At 43.6% G+C, this 20,220-nt stretch overlaps 2 protein-coding genes across 2 annotated transcripts in view; one reads left to right on the top strand and one right to left on the bottom strand.

Moving 5' to 3' along the window:
- Positions 1-1,003: 1,003 nt before the first annotated feature.
- LOC110555386 (cytochrome c oxidase copper chaperone) lies at positions 1,004-5,656 on the bottom strand. The gene is made up of 3 exons (XM_021648573.2): positions 5,440-5,656; positions 3,443-3,531; positions 1,004-1,144 (listed from the first exon to the last, which is right to left on the bottom strand). Exons 1-2 carry the CDS (start codon positions 5,544-5,546, stop codon positions 3,447-3,449), a joined length of 192 nt encoding a protein of 63 aa, XP_021504248.1. The 5' UTR covers positions 5,547-5,656; the 3' UTR covers positions 1,004-1,144; positions 3,443-3,446.
- An 8,818-nt stretch (positions 5,657-14,474) lies between these two features.
- Positions 14,475-20,220, top strand: part of Cfap91 (cilia and flagella associated protein 91) — a 46,126-nt gene continuing 40,380 nt past the window's right edge. Inside the window, exons 1-3 of the mRNA XM_021648600.2 lie at positions 14,475-14,668; positions 18,680-18,756; positions 19,406-19,563. Coding sequence (XP_021504275.2) covers positions 14,548-14,668; positions 18,680-18,756; positions 19,406-19,563 — 356 coding nt within the window. The 5' untranslated portion in view covers positions 14,475-14,547. The remainder of the gene's footprint in view (positions 14,669-18,679; positions 18,757-19,405; positions 19,564-20,220) is intronic.

The raw sequence follows: 20,220 nt of genomic DNA, 5'->3' as shown, positions 1-20,220 counted from the left end.
GTCAGAATCTTAAAGGATCTAATTGAGCTCTTCTATTGTGTAAAGGAATCAACTTTGCCACACACCACACAGGGAGATTAAATATTCCTCTAGTCTTGCTCCTCCGAATCTTCTGAGGTTTTTGTTTGTTTGAGGTTAGAGCTGAAGGCCTTGTGTATGCCAGGTAAGTTCTCTGTCACTAAGCTCAATCTCCAGCCTGTTTTGAGATTTTCAACTCAATGCACTAAAAGGCAAAATAAGACCAACTGCTTCATAAGCATTTAAGCAGCTAGGAGGTCACAAGGCTGCTACAGTCAGTCAGTCACTCTCTGCTCTGCTCCAGCTGTCACTGCAGCATCCCATTGAGCTATTTGGTGTTAGGGGTCAAATGCACCTTCCTGTGCACTAAGCAAGCACTCTGCCAGGAGCTCCAGCCCCAGTTCCATGACTGGCCGCTTTTTGGCATCAATCCAGCCTCCAGCCTGGGAAAGCTTCTTAAAAACAGGCAGCTATCTCGGCCCTAGGCACTAAGCTGTCTTTAGTTTATGTTACCATGTAACTGGCCACACACAACCTAACTATGACAAACAGTTGGGATCTTCCAAGCCAGACCATTCCACTTAGAGAGTGGGGAAAGGAAGAAGAGAGGAAAGATGGAAAGGGAGGAGAACAAAAGAATCCCCTCCCACTGGCCGGTCACCCTGCCTCTTGCATGCTGGGATCACAGGTGTGGACCGCCATACCTGGCCAGTAAGTCTCACCTGAGATGATTTGGCTGTGACATCATTTTGAACAAGTAAAAGATGTTCATTCCTATTTCTGTACATGTAAGTTTGGTGATTTTACTGGTCGAGGGGAGTATCTGCTTTTTCTTAACAGTAACTATTCAAAATCCCGTGATGGCACACTAACGAACAAAAAAAAACTCATGGCACAAGAGCTGCTACTGTGCTCTTTAAGAGAAAAAGGAAACTGAACAAATTATGTGGGTATGTGAGGAACAGAAAAAGAAACACAACAAAGGTGGTTTAGCTCATTTTCTTTCCTTTTGTTTTTTTAAATAAATTATAAATACTTTATCCATTTATCAAAGTTCATCCAAGAACTTCCAAAATATTTAATCTTCTTCATTCTTCAGGGATTATTCATTCACAAAGTAGGCCACCTGCAAAAAGAGTTTTATTTTAGAAAGTCAGAGTGCAGACATCAAACTGGACCTAGGGATTCATGGACTTACAACCACCAGAAATAAATGCTTCATTCAAATAGTAAATAATTGTCACAATTGTTCTAAACCAGTCATGAAATAAAGATCTGCTTTTCAAAATTTTAGTCAGCTTAATTAATGACACCCCTGAAACTGCTCATTGTAATGTCTGACCTTGAGAAGCTTCTGGTGAGGCAGAGTATCTTTACAGATGTTAAATAGAAAAGGCCTGGAAGCCTTGGCTCTTTCAAGAACTGGCCACGCTCCTCGTAGTGGAAGGAAGTACGCACAGTATACACAGCTCCTGCAGGAATCCCCTCCTTGACATGAGGGCCAGTAATGGCCACAAAGACCCACAGAGACAGCAACAGAGGACAGTGCTGCTGGTGGCCTTGGCAGGGCCAGGCTTCTCTCCATGACCCTTCAAACATCGAATTTAACCTAGGTGTTCTGCCTTGTTTTTAAATGTGAGTGTTAGATATAACCCCTTTTATTCATATCTTGAGATACTTTTGAGCCACCATGTGGCTGCTGGGAATTGAACTCGGGACCTTTGGAAAATGTCCCTTAGGTTTTTGGGAACGGAGAGTGCTTTTACACAGAGTATAAGAGAGGCTAACACTCAGCCCCTCTGCTGTGAGCCAGGTCCAGTTAAAACCTGTTTCACTTGGGAATAATGTCAACATCTTGAAAGGTTTTTGTATTAAGAAAGGTTTACGACCACTGCTGGAACAACCTAAGTTGTGGACTACTTTTCCCCTGAAGAGGGTCTCAGAAAACATAGTCTACCAGCCTAAGAGACAGTTTAATCAAGTTCATTCCAGAGTAGTGCAGGCAGCTGTGCAGGGGATTACTACAGTCAAAGGCTTGGCTTTTGAGGTACTGCTCCCATGCATTCCAGTAACAGGCCTTTTTAAGTAGTATTCATTATGAGTTTTAGGATCCAAGAGTAGCTAATGCACAATCCTAAAAATGAACATGCTGGCCATAAAATATCATTAAGTGTTAGGACTAACATGCAAAGTGCCTCCGGTTTTGAGAAGACCAAAAATTTAATGCTCCTCCAATTCCCTATGATGATGTAGGCAAAGCTAAACACAACTGAATAGAAAGAGCTAGAACATGAAGAAAGTCATGCACAGTTGCTGGGGCCTGTGTCTTTAAATGTCTTCTCCTCCAGCCATACTTATCAGGTAGGGCAAGCTCCTTATCTCCTTTCTGTACTTCAAAGACATGACTGGTCATGTGAGAAATTCCAAAGAGAGGTGGAAGAGAAAGAAACCAGCTCTCTGCTTAGAGTAAACTGGCATGTGGCCTCAGTATCTCTCTCAACTGTGCTAAGTTAGGAGTGACAGTGAGGTGCGGACTTGAGGGAGAGCACAAATAGAGTACTTGCCTGGAGGCGGAGGTTCCAGTCTCAGGAATCCTGCCAGATGAGCCACTGCTAATTTCCCCATTCCTGTATTAACCTTATTCAGCACCTACTATGTGCCAGGCAAGGTGTAGATACTGGGGACATGCTGGGAGTGAAACCAGATGCTTCCCAGAGCTTCCATCCTAGCTTTAGGGAAGCAGGGACAATCACCGTGAGAGGCTCACTTTATATGTGGTGATAGCAAAAACAAGAGTAGCTGCTAGCCACATATGACTGTTAACCTTTTTATAAATTAAGAATTCGGTCCTCCCACCTCATTAGGCCCAATTCATGTGCTTAATAGTCATACATGGCTAGTGGTTACCATACTAGAGAATGTGGCCACAGAGCACCTCTGCCATCACGGGAAGGCCTCCTGGCTATGGCTGGAGAGTGCCAGGGAAGGGGTACTACTTTCCATGGGGCACTGAGGAAAAGCCTCTCTAAAACAGCAAGTGGAATGCAGTGCCCTAGTGAGCATAGTTAACACCTGAAGCAAGAGACTCCAAACGGAAGTCATGGACTGTGGTATTGTTACACTAACATTCGTCTCAACACTGATATCTGGATTCAAAGTTCTTCAAAAACTGGTCTGAGGCTTTAGTTTTATTAGAACAACACATGATTTAAAACAAATATTCCACTTTCATTGGCAAAACACAACACTTCCTACTGAAGACCCACACTAGAAACAAGAAACAAAGAATACTTGCCACTTAGCTCCTTTACCTTGGAAACTAAGATAATTCAAGTTCCCACAGCCATGAGTCTCTCTGACTATAATGCAACTCTAAAGGCTCTGCAGAGTGATACACAAACCTGAAGCAGTACAGTTCACTCACCATGTCATATCTTAAATCCTAGAGCTCTCATGCACTCCTTGTGGGCCTCAATGAGATGTCCACAGTGTTCTTCTCCTTTCTCGATGATGCTGTAAAGTAAAAAGCACTTGTTACCTAACAAGCAGACGTTAAGCACATTCATGGAGAATCTATGACATCGCAGGGGAGTGAGACAGTGAGTATGCAGAATGCAGCTGGAGTTACCAACAAAACTCTACCATACCAAACAGCTTGGCTCCTCTGCTCTCTGTGCTTGCTCTTATGAAGGTTCTGTGTCTGTAAAGATGTTCCATAGAACTAAGGTTCTGAGGTTTGTCTTTGTTATTGTTTGGGGAAGGGGCTAATTAGATGAAGTAATTATGGATAGCAATGATATCTTTAGTATATACCCAAGGAATAATAAACACTTCTTTATAATGAAATAAAGTGAATATTTACATAAAATGAAGAGATGAGTTTAACTTTTAGGCCTACTGTCACCCAGGAATTAACTTCCTGTTTCTCCTTACATCAAACACATAAGCCTACTTTTAATCATTAAACACCCCAAAACATAAACATCTCAAGAACTAGAATGGGCCAGCACATTTCAGCAGTCACATTCGAGAAGCTGAGGCAGGATAATCCTGAGTGGATATGTAGCTTGGGCTACATATCAAGACCCTGTCTCAAAATGAGTGGGGGGAAATAGGTTCTACTATTAAAATCCTTACCAGGACATTAGAGTGGGTGGGTCAGTGAGTTCCATATAACAGCTGGCATTCACTCATCCCTCACACTGCTTAACCTTACAGAAATGCTGGGCTCATCCATTCTACCCAACACAAATATGAGGCTGATTTGTTAAGTACCTTGTACAAGGTCACAAGGGAGGATTAGGATTCAAAGCCTGCCTATTCAAGGGTCTGACTCTTGACAGCACACACTTCCCAAAGTTTTCGTAAGCAGGTGTTACCATCAAAAAAAACCTCAGTATCAGACCAATCTTTAAATTCTCTATTTACAGTACTGCTTGAAAAGTAGTGATAATAAAATAACTATAATACACCAACAAATAATTTCTCTTTGTGTATAGTTTCTGAGACATGGTCTCACTGTTGCTCAGGCTAGACATAAATCCTCCTATCTTAGTCTCCCCAGAGATTAAATGGGTGAAATAAATGGATATGCACATCTACATTATCTGAGGACTCCATTATTTGCTCCAGAACTGTGCCTACAAAAAAGGGAGAACAAACAAAACCTTCTGTGACTTGATAAGGTAAACACTAATATCACCTGTTTTACTGACAGGTTAACTTTTTAAATTTTGTCTTTATTTTGTGTATTGGTATTTTGCCTGCATGTCTGTCTGTGTACCATGTGTGTCAGTGCCCGAAACAGCCAGAAGAGGGTGTCGGATTCCTCTGGGGCTGGAATTACAGACCATCATTAATCAATCATCATGTGGGTGCTGGGACTCAAAGCCAGGTCCTCTGGAAGGTCAGCCAGTGGTCTTAACCACTGAGCCATCTCTCCAGCCCAAGAGAGGTTGACTTTTAACCTCCAGCTTTTCTAAAAGGGGAAAGGGAATCCCTTCAGAAATGTATACTGTATCCTACTGTTCACACGTTTTGGAAAAATTCTTAGAATTATCTGAAATATTTACCCTTTGGTCTTGCTAAGTCTATCATAGCTGGTGGTACAGTATTGGCTGATAACAAGTCTCCACGTATTTTAAGTGTCTTTATATCAAGGAGCATCTTTACGCACTTGCATTTATCTGGACCCAATACCTAAGAAAGTTAAAAGCCATTCGTAGCATGGAACAGGGGACGCGAACCTTGGAGCCAACCTGACCTCTCGCCCTCTCTCTTCAACTCTTAACTAAGCATGTGGTGCGGGCTTAGGGAACAGAGGGGACTGCGAAACTACGGGTCCCCATAACTCCAGAGTGTCAGGGAGAGAGCAGACGGAGCCTGCGGAAGCCGACCGCCCCTCCCCGGCTGCGCACTGACCACGCATCGCGCGCCTTCTTGGTCTCCGGGCAGGCGCAGCAGGGCTTCAGTGGCTTTTTCTCCTGAGCCTCAGGCGGGGAAGGGCTGGCGGCGGCCAGACCCGGCATCTTTCCAGCCGAAAGCAGCAACGGGCGCACTCGAGTAAAGCTCCCAAACGCCGGCCAACGTTAGCTGTCCGTACCCACTTCCGCAATCAAGTTAAAGAGGACAGGAAGTCCCGCCTCTCGGGACGGAAGCGAGCTAAGAAGCGCGTGCGCAAAGGGAGCGGGACAAAGGCCTTGACCCAAGGGCATGGATTCAGCGCAGGCGCAAAGGTTAAAAGGTCATTCATAGTGTTTTTATTTTTGATGGGGTAATTTAATTGCAACGTTTATCCCGTTTCCTTTCTTTTATACAAACCCTCACTTATACATACTCCTTCCACGCTATTCAAATTCATGGCCTTTTACCCTCTAATTGTTATTGCATGTATATATGTATGCATATATCACACACACACACACATATCTACATATATCCGGATATATACGTATATATAGATATCCGGATATATACACATATACATACATGTAGATGTATATGTATGTATGTATATATTGCCGTATAACCTGTTCAGTCCAGAATGTATCTGTATGTATGTTTTCAGGGCTGACCTTTTGGTCAGCACAACCAATTGGTGTGCACGTCCCAGGGGAAGGCATCCTCCCCCATTCGCAGTTTTCCTCAGTTGCCTATAGTTAGTTCTTTGTGTACAGCTGAGGCCTCATGGGCTTTTCTCCAAGCAGTTTAACAGGTTCATTTCACCCCGAGTTTTAAAGTGGGTTGGGGCAGGCCTTGCAAAGGTGGCGGATGGGGAGGCAGCTGGGCCTCTAAAACTCTTCCATGGGTGATGAAATTATAGCTGAAGAAAGTCAAGTGGCTTCCCTGTGCTCCAAAAGAGAAACCATTTGAGGAATCCAGTTCTTTTGAGTAGCAGAACCAGGTTGCATTCTGGGGTGTTTTATGATCTCCCTTCTTGCCCTTCGTCCTTCCCGTTGTACACCGCGCAGATGTTGGGCGCAAAGGTCCCCTACCTCCTATTCATCTCTAGCTTATATGCTAAATCTTCAGCTAAAAGATCATAACACAGTGGGCAGAAAAGAGAATGTGAGGCTTTTTCTCTTTTCTAGTTTCAGCTGTCATGACCCCCCCCCCCCCGTGTGTGTGTGTGTGTGTGTGTGTGTGTGTGTGTGTGTTGAAATGAAAAGTGACGGGGAAAGTGTAAAGCTCTCAGGGAAGCCCCATAGCTTCAAACTGGCCATCCTAAACTATACAGAAGTTCACTAAAATCTGTAGCATTTGGCACATATTTACATGGCTTCGTTAAACTAAGTTTGAAAAGTGGTTTTGTTTTTTTAAAATGTAAATATTTATAGACAAGGATTCTAGCCTCAGCTGGCCTTGAACACTCTGTGGATGGCTGATCGTTAAATGTTGGAACTACCAGTGTGTGCCCTCTATACCTGGTTTATAAGGGTATGCCAGGCAAACAGTCTACCAACTGAGTTACATGTCCTCAGCCCCTGCCTGGTTTTACTATAAATTGTCCAACCGCGTATTTGTCACTACACCAGTTAGTTAATAGAATTAAAAATACCTTTTCCTGGCATTTATTAAATTCGAATAGGAACAATATGGTCTTCAGCATAATAGCTTCCATGGATAGTGCCAAGTGTGAGTCACTTGATCTTCATAACAAACTGAGGTTCAGAAATACGTATGTTCAGAATATTCGGAAATGTTCAGAGTTGCATATCTCGTGAGGTTCTGCCTCCTGCAGTGTTCCATGTATCAACGCATGCAATGTAAAGGCAAAGCAACTTTTACTTTAAAGCCACTGACCTGTGTTTACTTGTGTTAACTGCATTTTTATAAACAGTAAATGAACAAGGAGAAAAAAAGGAGAGAACTGGAAATTTTAAGGAATAATGAGGATTGAGTTTGATACAAATTGTAGGCTGAAAGGAAAAAAGAAAACCTGAACCTTTTTTTTGCAACTGATATTTTTTTCCTCTCATTTTTCCCTTTGTGAAGGAAAAGTCCTGGAATAAGGGCAGCTTACTCTGAACCTCCTGAAAGGCTGATCAACTGATTAGAGCTTTAAAGATGTAGTGAGGGTAGACGGTTGTTCGTCTACAGCTAAATGGTCCTGGTGCAGCTTTAGCCTGACTTAGTGGCCGTTTATTCTCCCCCTTCTGTGTGTGACCTAACATCCTTGTGAGCATTTCCTCAACTTCCTGTGACCTGTCTACCCAGCGTTTTCACCACTGTATTTGGGAAGTGTCTTGATTTATGATTTTCTTTGTTTCCGTACTATAAAACTACATGGGGGTATCATATCACCATATTGGAATGTGGAATTTGGGGTCATGTGAAACTGTATTCTCAGACCATTGTTATGAATATTTGTCTCCAGAATAAACTATCTTTTATCTCTTTGAGGTAAGAGTTGTGTTTTTGTGGTAAAATTTGTGTGTGTTTGTGTGTGTGTGTGTTTGTGTGAAATCAGTACTGACCACAGCAGTTCTATGTGACATCCTTAGTAGCTGTAGAACTCAGAGAAAGAAATCTCCTGCTTCTTGCTTCCTTTAGCTGGATGTGGCTGAGACCCTTGGCTGTCTCTTGAGCACCATGGTCTACAATAGCTGCTTCTTTGAGGTAAGCTGGCCTGCTTGTGGAGAAAACAACAGCAACAAAGAGAAAACTGGGAATATATGCGTGTGCGTATTATATGCAATTACTGTTTCCCACTTGATTCGAAGAAAAACATCAATAACCTATTTCCCAGAAAAGAGCTATAATTAAATATTACATTGAAGGACTTAAGGGATAGCTTAGAGGGTAAAGATACTAGCCACCAAGCCATTTAATGACCTGAGTTCGATTCCAGGACTCAGTTGGTGGCATGAAATTAACAACTCCACAAATGTGCTGTCATGTAGACACCACACCTATACACACACACACACACACACACACACACACCAAAATTTTAAAACTTGAAAACAGGTAACATATGGAGACTAATAAAATATTAGATTAGTAATAAGTTTCATGCTTTTAATGTCCCATTGTTGTTCCTAAATTTTTGTTTTAACTAGGAGATTTTACTCTTCTTGGCTCTAAGACTGTTGTCGCTACGATTACTAAATTAATAGGCAACAAGCTTGACACAGTGACTTGAAGAGAGTTAGATGGCAGCAAATGGCAGTTCTGTGAGTGGGATCTAACTCACTAACACAACACACAACACGATTGCTTTCTGAAAGTTCTTCAGTGGTGTGCAGCCCTGCTCGGCGCCTACCATGCCCGAGTTTGGTGACCTCTCCTAGAACAGGTGGGCAGCTGCTGCTCACGGAGAGGCGGTGACACCATGTGTTGAGCGAGAAGAACTACAAGGCTTAAATTCTCATCAGTCCATTTAACAGCTAGCCTCGTTGTCCTTAGAGAACTAATTTTACATAGTATTTGCATATCTGCCTCTGAAGGAGGAAAAACAAAAAAAAAAAAGCTTTCCAATTCCCCAGAGGAAGTGATATACAACATTCTCTGCTTTCCAGGTGCCTGAAAAGTCTTGAGTTTTTTTTCATTTGCAGGTCAGTTCTTAAGTGATGGTAGAAGCCATCAAACTACTAGGTCACAGATAAAAGAGTCCATCACTCGCAGCAGCAGCACCAGCAGCACCAGCAGCACCAGCACCTTTATACCGAATTTCCAGAATCCCATTTCCCACAGGTGATGTAAAAAACACCAAATGCTAGACACACGTATTGCTTCATAAGAACACCAAGTTCTTAATGAAGAAAGCAAGAAAGTCTACCTCCCTTTTGCTTAAAAGACAACGCTATCTTTCTCCCCAACATTGTCTCCTACTCAAAGGGACAAGAGCAGACAATGCTCTCTGCCTCGAAAGACACAAGGAAAATTAGCCTCCATGGAGAGTTCTCTCATCATGATCAAGTGCCGATCTCTCTTTATACATAAATGGCTAGAGCCTAACATCACACAGGCTGTTCATTAGTCATTTATGTCCTGCCCAAACAAAGCCGTAGTCTACAATGTGGCAGTAACGGTCAACAAAGTCATAGGATGTGGCCTCCATGATAGCATTTGGACCCCTGTAAGAAGAGACAAGTCACTGTCTTTCTCAATTAAGCTATATGAGAACAGGACAGAAGAAGAAGGCAGCCATTGGTCAGCCAGGAAGCCCTCTGGCCCTTAGCAGAAACAAAACTGACCTTTGCCTTCCTTATGTTAGGCTTTCTAGACCTATTGTGGGAAATGAGTTTCTGTTGTTTAAGCCACGCTAACTTAACGACCCATCGCACCAAGACATCTGTATCATATCCTAACGGCAACACCCATTCGCCACCTTACAGTCTTTATAGGTCAGGGGTCTGGGCATAGCTTAAGGGTTTTACCAGATTGCAATTAAAACTGGTAAAAGTTGCTGATTTATCTGAGCTTCCAGCGGAGGTGAATATGTTCCCAGTCTCATTCCAATTATCAGAAGAATTCAGTTTTCTGTGGTTGCAGGCAAGGGCTTTGGCTTCTTGTTGGTTATCAGTGGGAGGCCACCTCAGCTCCTAGAGGCCATTTGCAAGTTTCTTGCCATGTGGGGTTCCCCAACATGGTCATTTGTTTCCTCAAAATCACTAGGAAGGGGAAACAAAATGGGCATTACCGTCTCTGTAGAATCAATCACAGAAGCACTTACTTCCCACCGCGATTTGTAGTCTTTTGGTTAAAACAAGCCCTAATACTCAAGGAGTCGGAATCACATTGGACCACGAGGCATGTTCAACTCAAACCCACAGGCTCCATCCAGCCCAGGATAGTTATGATGGCATCCCGGTTTGAACTTTCTTAAAACACTGAACCTAAAAAAAAAATTATATTAGTAGTGTGTGTGTGTGTGTGTGTGTGTGTGTGTGTGTGTGGCCAGCATGTGGTAGTCAGAGGACATCTTTATGGAGTTGACTCTCTCTGGTACCTTTACATAAATTCTGGGGGTCAAACTCAGATCATCGGGCTCCATTATTTCAGGTGGCGAGCGCCTTTACCTGCAGAGGACCCAACATTAAGGCTTTTTGGTGAAAACAAACAAAAACCAAGTCAATTGTGAGGCGCTAGAGTGTAACCTGTATATAGAAAACTAAGAACAGACCATGTGGCAAGGTGACAAGGCTGGACGTGCCTACCAGAACACAAACACCACGGGCTCAGAGTCCTGGGGATCACCTTAGGAGTTCATCACAGGCTGGTTAATTAACTGAAGATAAACTGAAGACACAGACTGTGTGGGGTAGATCCAAAAATGGAGAGCGTCTTTTATTCAACCACATAAATGTGAACCTGTATTACAAAAATTTGGGCAAAAGAATTTGTATTAATTCTTTTTTGTTAATTAGTGATTTTTTTAAAAAAAAATTTATTATTTGAGCTAGAGAATATCTCAGTAGCAGAGCCCTTGTAACATACGTGAGGCCCCTAAATTCAATTCTCAACACCACAAAAATAATGAATGAATAAATGAACGACATTATTAGTTTAAGATGCAGTTTAATTTTAAGGTGAAGAGATTCCATGAAATTTCTTTTAAAAAGGTTTTGAGCATTCTCAAAGGCTGACCCAGTTTTGCCTCTCTAGTTTTCCTTGCATGTTTGTTGTTTGTTTGCTTGTTTGAAGCACAGCCTACAAATATGCCTCCAGTGTCTGCAGTGGCTCTATTGGGAACAGCAGCAACCTGGAGACAGATTTCTCATTATTGATGGTTTAACTCACTCAGAGCAGATGTACTCTTGGTTTCTGCACCAAGGCCCAACATCATGAGCGTGGATTTCTCCACCCTGTGAAAAGAGCCTTTCGGATATTAAAGTACCAGTTCTAAAAGGTGATGAGGCCTCCCCCAAACAAAGACTAGTGGCAAGGGCTGTCACTAGGAAATGGCTCTTGGTTTTCGAGAGTAGCCTTTTCTCCAGCATATGACATCAGCCTTATTGGACAGGAGGAAGACCATCTCCCCCAGGCTCCTCTTTCTGAATCTTCTGTAGAGTCATACTGAGTTGAGAGGTTTAGGAAGAGAGCCAGAGAAGCTGATCTTTAATTCTCCTCTCCACTTCAATGCATGAAACTTTTGCATCTGCTTTATGCATTTGGTTTTAGTTAAGCTTTTATCAGAACATTTATCATGGCTTATTTCTCCCTCCTTAACCTCTGCATCAAATGTGTCGTTGGCAATCCTCTTGGGTGTGGTGGATCTAGGCTCTTTCCTTTGCCTGAGTAGGCATTCCGATGATTAGCCTTAACACCCTACCATGAGCACACAGATATCAGGAATAGGCTTTACTGTAGGGAAGTGTAAACTCCTTTCTCTAGACATGGGGACAGGAAAAGCCACATAACATCTAGCCCTTTCTCCTGGGAACTGAGAACTTGCCTCCTGTTGTTCTGCACAAACAGAATGAAGACAGTCTGTGTACCTGAGCCAGTGAGCCTGCAAGCAAACACGCCTGTTTTCCAGGACCTGAAAATAGCCTGTGTGTAGCCCGAGCCTACACAGGAGGTAGTGGCCTGGATTTTTTTTTCAGGGCAGTGTGGCAAGAGATGTTTCTGGACACCTTATTCCACTCCATTCCTACTAAGGGGGAAGGTCAAATTCTGGGTGGTTTTCCCCATCAGTAGTTACTGGGGGGAGGACAGATGACTCATCTTAGGAAATTGATCTTAACCACTGACTTAAAAAGCTTTACACAGATACTGTTTCAGCTTCCCTGTTTGTGCACAAATGTAGTTGCCTCACATCCTTAAGAATCTCAATAGAGCATACACAGAGAAATGTTTTAAATAAACTACCATGGGATTCTGAATCATTTCAGTTGTTTTGTTGAAATATAATTCTGCTACACACACACACACACACACACACACACACACACACACATACATACAGTAATTAAACAAATAAATGTTTAGACAGTTAAAAAGTGATTTACAGAGGGTCACTGTTGCTGTCAGTTGTAGTTTGTCCTGCAAGTTCGTTTTGGTAATGGACAGTGTATCACAGAGACTTGTAACCTGTCAAACTCCCAGGAAAATGTGACAGCTGCTGAACACAACCATGACGGAGGAAACAATTGGACATCTATACCACTCCTCTGAGGCTCAGGCTACATCACAGAGGAGGGGACAGAAAGACTGTAAGAGTCGGAGAAAGCGGGTGAGCGTGGTGTGACAATTCCCTCTCAGCTGAAAGTTTCCCTCTTGGAGAGAGGAAACTCATGAGAATCAGGAAGTAAACAAGGCCACACTTCCTGGAAAGATGAGCTTTAGAAGATTCACAGGACCCCTCCTCAAAAAACGTCACTTACAGAAGCGTGAACGACTCAAGGCAGCTGCATTGCCGACAAGCCAAGCCCCACCTGGGGGAGGATGCACAAAAGCTGCATCACTGGAGCTCGCTGAACCCGCAGGCCGCTCAGCAGGGTCACAGTCTCTTCTACACGGGTGTCCTTCCTCGGTCTACAGTTTTGAGGAGGGGTCTTCCCATGTGGCCTCTTTGTGACAAAGCCTTTAATATGGAGACCTTTTGGAGAAAGTTGCCCAAATCACACTAGTATGAAAGATCCCTCTTGCACCATCTCATGTGACAAAATATGTTAATATTCTGAGTCTTAGTCGTTTTTCTACGGTTGTGTGATTAATATTCTGAGTCTTAGTCGTTTTTCTATGGTTGTGTGTAAACAGGATGGAGAGGGTTAGAGTCCAGGACTGTCAGAGCTGGGGGCATGGCAGCAGGGGGCAGACATAGAGCTGGAGCAGTAGCTCAGAGCCTATATATATAAACTTTTTATTGGTTCTTTGTGAATTTCACATCATGCACCCCAATCCCACGCATCTCCCTCTCCCCTCATACCCGCCCTTCCCCCTTGCAAACCTTCCCCCAACAGAAAAAAAAAAAAATCTCACTGTGGAAGCTGCAGTGTGTCACCGTGTGTGCCACAGTGCAGCCTCCTGTCCACAGTCTTCGCTTGCAGATGTTCATTGTAATGACTCCTTGGTTTGGTGTGCGGCCTCTGGCCTCTGCTCCTCTATCAGTCCTGGATCCTCACTGGGAGTCTTCTCAGAGATCCTGTTGTTGCCCTGTGTCGTGGAGATCCTGCAGCTCTGGATCTGTAGGATCGGCCCCTTCACACTCTCCAGGAGTTCATAGATGGGGTAGATGACGAGCTAGGCCAATTCAAAGCCCTGGATCTGGCCTGAGGGGTGTATGTGTTGGTCAGCCCATGGGCTTTCTTGTTCTCCCACTTTCCCCAGCGACCCCTGCTACCAGAGTCAGGGCTATGCTGCTGCCCAGCCAAGGTGCAGGGCCTGCTCTCCCCAGTGTGCAGCAGGTGAGGGTCATCGCCGGTTCTCCCGCTCTCACGATTCCCCGGCTAGCTGTCCCACTTGCCATAGGTGGCGAGGAATGGGTGAGAAGTCTCTTCTTCTTCCTCCCTCCCTTCCCCTCTCCTTCCTCCTCTCCCTCTTCTCCCTCTCCCGCTCCTCTCCCTCTATTATTGCCTCCCACCTCCACCCCTCCATCCTCCCTCCCCCTCCTTTTCTTCCTCTCCCTCCAGGCCTCCCTTCCCTCTTCCCTGCTTCCCCTTCCTCCCTTCCCCCTCTGCCTCCCCTTTCTCCCTCCCTCCCCCCCCCTCTCTCTCTCCTCTTGCTTTCGCTCCTGCTCTCTCTAGCCTCCTCCCTTCCAGTAACCAGCTCCTCAGGTTGCCTCGCATCTCGCCTCTTCATCCTGCTGGCACCTGTCCACCCTGCACCCCTACATCCACTCTGCCACTCTGTGCTGCCTCTTCAAACTGCCCTCCTAGGACCTGCCCCGCCTCCCCACCCCCATCCCTTTACCCCCAACCCTCCACCCCCCCACATCGCGTGCGCCCTTTCACCTCCCTGCCCTGCCCCGCCTCCTGAAACTCGCCCCGCCCCTTATTCCACCAGTTCATCTGAGGTTGCCATAGCTACGGTGCACACAGCTGGTAGCTGGTGTTCTGCTGGCGGGAGGAAAAAGGCAGCACCATGAGCCGTACAATGACCGTCCTGGATCCCAAGACCAACTCTCAGGAGTTTCCGTTCCGGTGCAGGGAGGTGTGGGGGCACAAGGGCAGCACCGCCAGTCGAACATATGATTTCCTGTACGGTAAGGACTGCTCACCCTTCCCAGGGGTTAAGGTGAGGTGGTAGGGGTGTGGCGTGCTGAAAAGATAGCTCCAGGACGTACCCTGTGGACCTGGACGATTTGGTTGGGAGCTCCGGGTCCCGGCAGGCAGGACCCCGCGCGCTATGCAGTGTTAGGAAGCCACAGGTACGCTCAGCTTCTCCATGTACCAGAGTGGGTCATCCTTTTTCCCTGATAATTTGTCTTCCTGAAACCTAGTCTGGGGTTAGGTGCACATTCAGGAAAGTGTGAAATGGTTTGCAGAGCTGGAGAGTCACGCAACGTGCCGTGCTCGCATCAAATGGGGTAAAATTGTCCAGCGAAAACGATCTTCCTGCCTTCAGGTTCTGCAAACCCAAATTTGACGTTCTGGGTGAAGAAAGAGGTGCCAGTTTACCTCATGTGGTTTTCTTTTCGGTTGCTCCCCCCCCTACCCGCCACCCCCGTTCAACCTCTTAAATATCAAAACATTGTTGATAGACTCAGTGCACTGGTTCCCTTAGGACCAATTAAATTCCTGTTTATGTTCATGCCCCGATTTTCCATTTGGGGGTCTATTTCTCCACACCTTGAGTTCTGGCCCACACATGTTTGTAGCCTTCTCCAGCCTATTCCAGTGCTGGTACACAATATTATGTATGTAAGTGTTAAACTAAATTATTGGATTTACTGCTACGACAAGCGTAACCATTTATACACGAGGCGTTCTTTTTCTGATTTTGCCCTCTGTAGAACCCAGGCTCTCACCTGAGCCTAGTATTATTTTCAGCCATAGGGCATTTCCTTTGGATCGCCAGAATCTCTTCCAAATAGGCATCCATAAGACACATTTCCTTGGTCCGGGCTGTGTAGTTACCACTTACCTGTTGTCTTAGTTAGGGTTTCTATTGCTTCGATGAAACACCATGACCGAAAAGCAAGTTGGAGGAGTGCTGCTTCCTGGCTTGTTTCCCACGGCTCGCTCAGCCTGCTTTCTCATAGACCCCAGGACCGCCAGCCCAGGGATGGCACCACCCACGGTGGGCTGGGCCCTCCCCCACTGACCACCAATGGAGAAAATGAATGCCATACAGCTGGATCTCAGGGAGACATTTGCTGAACTGAGGTTCCTTCCTCTCTGAGGACTCTAACTTGTGTCAGGCTGTCACAGAAAACCAGCCAGCACAGCACTTCCGTGTGTGGCAGGGTTTCCATTGCTGTGAAGAGACACCATGACCAAGGCAGCTCTTCTAAAGGAAGACATTTCATTGGCTCCGACTTAGAGTGCAGAGGTTTAGTCCATTATCATCATGGCAGGAAGCATGGCAGCATGCAGACAGACACGGTGCTAGCGGTGGAGCTGAGAGCTCTACATCTTGATCCACAGGCAGCAAGGGAAGACTGTGCCACACTGATGTAGCTTGAACATGTAAGACCTCAAAGCCCGCCTACAAAGTGACATACTTCCTCCAACAAGGCCACACCTCCTAGTAGTGCCACTCCCTCTGAGCCAAGCATTCAAATACATGAGTCTATGGACACCATACCTACTCAAATAAATCTATGTAATGTTTGGCCAGCGTATTTGTGTCCCTCGAGAAAGATCTACTTGGGAAACCAAATGTCTCTCTGAAAGTTGCTTATGAATTTAGTGTCCCGTTGGTTGATTTTTTTTTTAAAGGGGGCTTATATTTATTTATTTTATTTTATGTGCATGAGTGTTTGCCTGCATGTATGTATGTGTACCACATGTGTGCCTGGTACTCTTGGAGGTCAGAAAAGGGCATCAGATCCCCTGGAACTGAAGTTATACATGGCTGTGAGCACCGTGTGGGTGCTGGGAATGAAACTCCAGGCTTCTTCTTCTAGCTAGGGCAACAAGTGCTCTTAACAGCTGATCTATCTCTCAGGCCTCACCTTGGTTAATTTTAATAGATAACACACTTGGTCACTGGTACCCTTTATCATTAGAGATGGACCCAGTGAGCCAGTACTTACAGTGGTGGGTTAATCATTTGTTGACCTTTGAAGAGATAACTTGGGCCATCATCAACATAGAGTCTTTACAAATCTAAGGGAAACATTCTAAAGATAGCTGATCTTATTTATTTCTTAATAGAGAATATTTTCTTACCATGTCTACAATTCTTCAAGGCGTTAGGCTGTTCACGTCTTCCCAGTGCACTGAACATGGAATATAGTGCCTCAACGCTCTTCAGCTTATATTTTAAGAAAAGGTCTCATTGACCATAGAGCTCATTGATTATGCTAGACTGGCTGACAGGAGCCCCAGCAATCCGCCTGCCCCTACCTCCACAGTCCTGGGATTACAAGTCTGCAGGCTGTGGTGCTGGCTTTTTACATGAATGCTGGTGCTCTGGACTCATGTCTTCATGTTTGTGTGGCAGGTGCTTGAGCGAGTGAGCCGTCTCCCCCAGCACTGCTAAATTTGTTCTTTTAACTGGAAATAGGCATAGTGTTTAAAAATAAGACCCCTCCTCTTGAAGACCCCGAGAGAAGTCCATTCATAGGAAAGAAGAAGTACTATTTGAGGTATTGTTCTAGAAACATGATAGGCCTTTTGTTCAGATTCCAGTTCCATGAGCTGGCTTGGGATTCACGGGAAAGCAACACATGTTAACAGAGTCCCTGGTAGATGGACGAAGGTAACAGGACCACAGCTGCTACAGTCAGGCAACGTCTAAACTCTCTAATTTGCTTTCGCTAAGAAATTTCAAGCCAGGCATACTGGTTTCCATCCTAGGACCTGCATGGTGCAAAGAAAGAGCTGGCTACTGCAAGTTTTCCTCTGGCATCTTCAGTGGCAGATAAACAAATGTAAAATAAATCATTTTAAAAATGTGCAACAGTGGCACAGATGTTGTGGGAGTAACCAACCAATATCTGATTGGATTGAAGACTCACTCCAAGGAGGAACCTATCCCCAATGATGCTCAGGTGGCCAAGAACCTGAGACTAGATAGGCCACAGACCTAGGGGAAAAGAAAATACTATTGTTTTGCTAAAGGAATGCAGTAATAAAATGACTCCCAATAACCTTCTGCTGTACTCGCGTCAGCGTCTTACTCAGCCGTCATCAGAGAAGCTTTCTCCTGCAGCAGATGGGAATACATACAGAGACTCGCAACTGAACAAGAGGACGAGAGACCTTGGAACACTCAATCCTAAATGGAATATCTACATCAAATCTTTCCTCTTGGGGCTCAGGGAGCCCTGTGGAAGACAAGGCAGAAGGGAAAGGGGGACACCAAGGAAATGAGGCCTTCTAAACACAGCAGGACCCATGCACATATGAATTCACAGAGACTGTGGTAGCATACAGAGGACACGCACAGGTCTAAGCCAGATGAGGTCCTAGTGCTGAGAGAGGAAGTGGACACACGCCCCATCCCTATCCCAGAAACTATCTCTAAGTGATAACTGCACACAAAGGAAAAATTAGTTATCTCCAATGGCATCTCACCGGGTATAGAAGCCGCTCTTAGGGCTAGACTTAAGAGCATTGGCCAAAATGAACTCCATGGAATTTTTGAAGGTTCTCTGTTGTGTAATGCTTTTTCAGGGCTTTTTTTTTTTTTTTCTTACAGATCTTTTGCATGTCTATTATGTTTCCATATGTGTGTTTTTATGGGATTTCTCTGTAAGCAGATGTGTATGTCTCTGCTTATATCTGTGTTTCTTTAGTGTTTTTCTTTGGGTCTTTTTCTTCTGTTTGCTTTATCTTTTTCCACCTTGCTTGATTTTTATTTTATTTTTATTTTTAGATGCCTGTTTGAGAGAGGGGAGGCATGGATTTGAATGGGAGAGGAAGAGAAAAAGGATCTGGAGGAGTTTGGTGAGGGAAAACTGGTCAAAATACATTGTATAAAAATCTATTTTCAATTTAAAAGAATAGAAAAAATAAATAAAAACGAGAGAAAGGTGCATTGCTCTGCCGGTATTCTCAAAGAGGTGTAAACATACTTTAATCTCTGTTACTCTGTGGCTTTACAGATCCGTTATTTATAGTGTCGAGTGAGCGAGACCATGCTCAGGCAAATATCCAAGCCACACTGGTTCGAAGCAGATTGGTGAGTCTAATTTATCTAATAACACAACCTAATCAATCCGAATCACATGGTTTGGCTGCTCACTAATGAGATCGACTAATCAGGATTTGGGGACTGTGGGAATTACTCTACTATGATTACTGGGGCCCAGGAACATTAACACACACAGCTTATCGCAAAGGTTAATAGTGAACAAAGAACCCATAAACTGGGCTGGAGAGATGGCTTGAGGTTAAGGGCGCTTGCTGCTCTTGCAAGAGAATGGGAATTCAATTCCGAACACCAGGTCTGGTGACTCACACCACAGTTCTGGAGGATTGGATGACCTCTCCTGGCCGTTGTGGGCACCTGGATTCATGTATACACACACACAAACACACACACACACACACACACACACACACACAGAGGAACCAATCAACTAAGTCAATGGAAATTATATATGCACCCATGTTAGAGAATTTAAGCATATACAGTACAGAATAACAATGTCCTAGCATCTGTCAGATATGTGTCATCAGCTTTTTGAGTATCCTCTTAGAGACAGTCTCCTCTGGTGCTATACACGTTGTTTTTTTACTTTTGAAAAAGCTTATGGTATAATTTGTATGAGCAAATCTGACCATACAATTTTGACCTTTTCCTCTCCGCCTTCCTTTCCTAACATTAGAAAAAAGTTCCCAATTTTAAGTCCATGTTCAGTAACTTGTATCATCATCCAAGATATTCTATATCTTGGTGCAAGACCGATCCTGTCCCGTCGAGTATCAATCGAGAATGGAGGGGACGAGAAGCCAAATACAGAGACGCTCTCCAGCTCCGTGCTGCGTAAGTACCAGGGCTCCTGCCTGAAACACAGTCATGTTTTTAAGAAATAAGTTGATATTTTAAAAAGTGTGTTATTTGAAAATTTGCAGCCATGCTGTAAATCCTTCTTTCTAAAACAGCTGATTAAGAAGTAATGCCTATGCATTTATATGGATATATAAAGATATGTACGTATATAAATGTATAGCCATCACTTGGTATATTGACCAAATAGTTAATATGGTAATTAATATTACAATATAGCATATCATATAATATGTTAGTATAAAATACATTTTATGTAATTATATTATTATATATTCATGTATAACAAATTTATATTATATTAATTTATTATTATTTATATTATATCTTCATATAATAGATTATATTTTTAATTCTTTGCCTATACATTTATATATGCACATATGGATATATAAATAAATATATAAATGTATAGCCATTACTTAATATATATTAACAATATAACAATTGATATTACATTAAAATATATTATATAACATATTTATAGTATGTATAAAATTCTATAATATATTATTTGTAGTTATTTAGTTTTATATATAGTATATCTATTATATATTTATTATTGTTTACATTACAGTATATTTATATATTATATAATGTTTGTATCAAAATATATTAAATATATTTATATTG

This window comes from Meriones unguiculatus, chromosome 17 (genome assembly GCF_030254825.1).
Source record: "Meriones unguiculatus strain TT.TT164.6M chromosome 17, Bangor_MerUng_6.1, whole genome shotgun sequence".
Classification (NCBI taxonomy): domain Eukaryota; kingdom Metazoa; phylum Chordata; class Mammalia; order Rodentia; family Muridae; genus Meriones; species Meriones unguiculatus.
Note: the sequence above shows the minus strand (reverse complement) of the source record. Positions and strands in the feature narration are given on the sequence as shown.

What these genes read in the sequence shown, in the direction of transcription:
- LOC110555386 (XM_021648573.2), bottom strand. Translation starts at nt 5,546, where the DNA reads ATGCCGGGTCTGGCCGCCGCCAGCCCTTCCCCGCCTGAGGCTCAGGAG. An exon ending in AAGAAGGCGCGCGATGCGTG is followed by an intron (nt 3,532 to 5,439) that starts GTCAGTGCGCAG and finishes TTTACTTTACAG; the next exon opens with CATCATCGAGAAAGGAGAAG.